At 41.4% G+C, this 3,851-nt stretch overlaps 1 protein-coding gene across 1 annotated transcript in view; it reads left to right on the top strand.

The window, feature by feature from the left end:
• The window catches only part of kdr (kinase insert domain receptor (a type III receptor tyrosine kinase)), a 45,288-nt gene that overhangs the window by 8,518 nt on the left and 32,919 nt on the right, over positions 1-3,851 (top strand). The window contains exons 8-11 of the mRNA XM_037675050.1: positions 583-718; positions 798-964; positions 2,068-2,224; positions 3,046-3,163. Of these exons, the coding sequence (XP_037530978.1) occupies positions 583-718; positions 798-964; positions 2,068-2,224; positions 3,046-3,163 (578 nt within the window). The remainder of the gene's footprint in view (positions 1-582; positions 719-797; positions 965-2,067; positions 2,225-3,045; positions 3,164-3,851) is intronic.

The raw sequence follows: 3,851 nt of genomic DNA on the forward strand, positions 1-3,851 counted from the left end.
TTTTAAACCCTTGCCACACTCTTGCAATATTCTAAACAATGTTTCTAAACGCTCTAAAAGAGCACAGAATGTCATGATTTCCCTCTCTCTACCTCCGCTGCTCTTTGCCACCTGCAAGCGTTCTTGGCCACGCCCACTTCTCTACTCTGCACGGAGAACAGCTGATCAGCTGCAGGATGAAGCTTTTTCTGCAGCTCTGGGCTGCACAGAAATGCAGCAGGTGCTAAATCACTTCAAAACAATTTATTTTAAATAAAAATTACATGCCGATCGTGCGGCTCATCCATCAGTCAGCCAGTTGTGTGTCATGTTCAATCTTATTTTGAAAAACCGTGATAGAACAAGTCCGCGAGAAACAAACCATGAAGAAGTGAGGGACTACTGTATTACAAAGCTGTTGTTGGAATCTCGAGCTATAGCTGCTTAAATAACCTTTTAAAATTTCCAGTTTTATTTATTATTCTTTTATTTTCCTTTTATGGGTCCGATTTTTTTGGTTTGTAATAAGAAAATAAATCTCTGTTTGGTTGAGTTATTTTTTTATTCAACGGTTGTTTTTTCATGTTGTTTTATTCCTTCCAGAAAAGCCTTTCATTGAGATTAAAGAACCATGGACAAAAGTGTGGGAAGTAAATGTGGGGGAAGAAAATGTGGGAGAGCAAACATCGACGCAGATCCCCATCATATACTCAGCCTATCCAGAACCCAGTTTTAAATGGTATGGCTTTGTCAAGACATGGGAAATCCTTACATACGATGCAGTTGACGTTAAAGTGCTCATCTTCTCTTGCTGCCAGGTTGAAAAATGGCCACGAGCTGAAGGACGACTACAGACTAAAGCAGAAAAGTGATGCTCTGGTTATCCGTGGAGTCACCGAGACGGATGCAGGGAACTACACGGTGGTCCTGATCAATAAGATCACCAAGGAGGAACAGAGTCGCTCCTTTCAGCTGCTGGTCAACAGTAAGTTCTGCTTGTTCCTAACGCTTTTATTTAGTGTGGCAAATATTGCTTGTGAAGAATGCTTCTCTGGCAGAAGATGTGCATGCCTACAAGGAATGTTGTGTTTTCATTTTTCAGTGCATCGATATCATCACATTCACCTTATCTTTTTCTTTAATGCTAACAATTCAACTCAGTTTATTCATATAGCGCCAAATCACAACAAAGTTGTCTCAGGGCACTTTACAGGAACATTCACATAAAACCCAATCAGTAAAGTTCTCTATCTAAGGAATCCAGCAGACAAGTTGAATCTTGGCTTCGTTGCAGTCTCCCATCCTGACAGATATGAATTACATGATTGCCCATCATTCATGGCAATAATCAAGCGGTTGCAGTGGCTGTCCACAGTTTATTGATCCACCACCCCGACTGTAGAGATTTTCAAATCATCATCTTGCTTTTGTTCTTTTTCTTCTTGTTCTTCCTCCTCCTCCAGACTCTTCAGGAGTCTCCACAGTGAGTCATCCTCCTCCATCTCACTCTGTCCTCACTCCATCTACCTCCATGTCCTCTCTAACTGCATCCATACTTCTCCTCTTTGTCTTTTCCTGCAGCTGCATTTCTAACATCCTTCCACCAATTTACCCACTGTCCCTCCTCTGGACATGTCCAAACCATCTCAGTCTAACTTTATCTCCCAGTTGTTCAACCTGTGCTGTACCTCTGATGATCTCATTCCTGATCTTCTCCATCCTTGTCAATCCTAAGGAGAACCTCAACATCTTCATTTCTGCCACTTCCAGTTCTGTCTCCTGTCTTTTTGTCCACGTCTCTGTCTCCAGACCATACTACATAGCTGGTCTCACCACTGTCTTGTAAACTTTTCCTGTGACCTTTGCCACCACTCTTTTGTCACAAATAGATCACTATTGAAACTTTTACAGATTTTGTAATCACAATTGTTTTAATTTAATTACAAATCTATGTTACAGAATTGGAAACTTTACCTGACTGTAAAGCACTCAGTTCAACCTTTTCTTTTGTTTTTAAATGCGCTTTAATAAGAAAAAAGATTTTGTCAGGACCTATTGTTTATTTATTTGTCTGCTTCACTCCCACAGTGCCTCCTCGTATTATCGAGAAGGAAGTGGCTGCAGACACAGATGTGTACGAATACGGCAAGAGCCCCACTTTGAGGTGCACGGCCCGTGGGTTCCCCATCCCTGAGCACATCCAGTGGCAGTGGCTGTCCAAGGAAGACTGTCCCGAGGCCTTTACGTAAGCCACCTTTCTCGTGCGAAGCCGTTTCTGCGTGCGTGTGAAGAAGAGTTTGACGGGGGTCACTCACTGTCAACAGGTTGTTGATTTTGAAAACGAGCGGCCACTTTTATGATGTTGATAAACTACGAGATGAGACATTGAGACTCTAACGTGCAGATCAGCGGATGTGATTCATTCTTGTCTATTGTCTATTTTTATACCAGCGTTGAGACACAATCCCAAACTTACAAAACAATCTGGCCGAGTCAGAAAGCAGCTCTCGCCATGAAACGGTGCAGCAGGGACATTTGTGCAGTTACACAACATCCTCAGTGACTCCTGCTGTGATTTCACGAGTACTGATAGAAAGCAGTTGTGTGTGTGTGTGCGTGTGTGTGTGTGTGAAGCCCTTTTAACCAGCAGCAGGTTCCTTATCTTCTGCCTACACATTTGAGTGTTTCCTTAGTTCTGATCCAAATTTCCTGTCGTTCCCACTGCAGTCTCTCTGTGTTTTAAAGGAATGTGTCTTCTTGAGTAAATGTGTTTCCCTCTCATCACGTCACCTTTGTCATCTTCTTTGACAAAGTATTTAAAAGTTTTTCCCACTATCATTTAGAGGAACACCAATTGTGGTGTGTTTCAATTGTAAATAATAATTAGACAGTTAAAAAAAAAATGCAACTATGAAGATTTTGCAGAAAGATTTAAATACATTTTGTACAATAGCATAACTGTTAATGATGCTTATCTCAATTTATGTACAAAAAAAAAGATCAGTTGCAAATACAAAAAGTTTTTTCTTTTGTAATGTTTGATGATGTTTGCTCTTTATCTACCAGGTCAGGATTTCCAAAGTCTGAGATCCAGCTGGATAAATGCTCCGGCTGGAAAAACATAACGAGCAGCAGCGGTCACAACCATGTTGAAATCACCAATCTCGTTGATAGAACTCAAAAGGTAGAAACATTTTTGAATGCATTTGTTTTCATTTGACCCCTGCCTATAATCATTTTTGTGTGAAACAAAATGTGTTCCACTACAGAGCAGAAGTCCAGTGGTTTCGTTTTTAGCCTTTTTTTGAGAGAGGAGTAAAGGAGGCCATCTTTGTGAAAAGAAACCGTCCATCATTAAACAGGGGTGGAGGCCTCCGGGTTCAACTGTCCCCCTCTTACAATGCTGTGATTGCTAGTATCACTCAGCCCTCTGTGAACAGTAAACAGCCATCAGGTGCTAATGATCCATTGTTAGGCTGATGGTCCTTCTTGAGCATGTGATCAGCTGGTTTTGGTTGTCAGCAGCAAACTGGTTGATCCACTCTAAGAAGGTGCTATTTAAGAGACTGAGCTGAAAACAGCACCTCAGACTGAAGAAGTCTCTTGGATGAGAGACGAAACGTTTCTATATATACAAAGTTTGTTTTCTCAGTCATCCAGGTATATAACAACAAAAAAGGTTGAATCATGTCATCTGGACTTCGTTTTTTTTTGTTAAAAAGAAACGTTTCGCCCCTCATCCAAGAGGCTTCGTCAGTCTGAGGCCTAGCCATCTGGTATTACCCAGAAGCCACCCTGACTCTTGTGTTTCAAGCCTGCCTCAGAGAAGCCTCTTGGATGAGGGGCGAAACGTTTCTTTTTAACAAAAAAAA

This window comes from Nematolebias whitei, chromosome 3 (genome assembly GCF_014905685.2).
Source record: "Nematolebias whitei isolate Nwh7 chromosome 3, NemWhi1, whole genome shotgun sequence".
Classification (NCBI taxonomy): domain Eukaryota; kingdom Metazoa; phylum Chordata; class Actinopteri; order Cyprinodontiformes; family Rivulidae; genus Nematolebias; species Nematolebias whitei.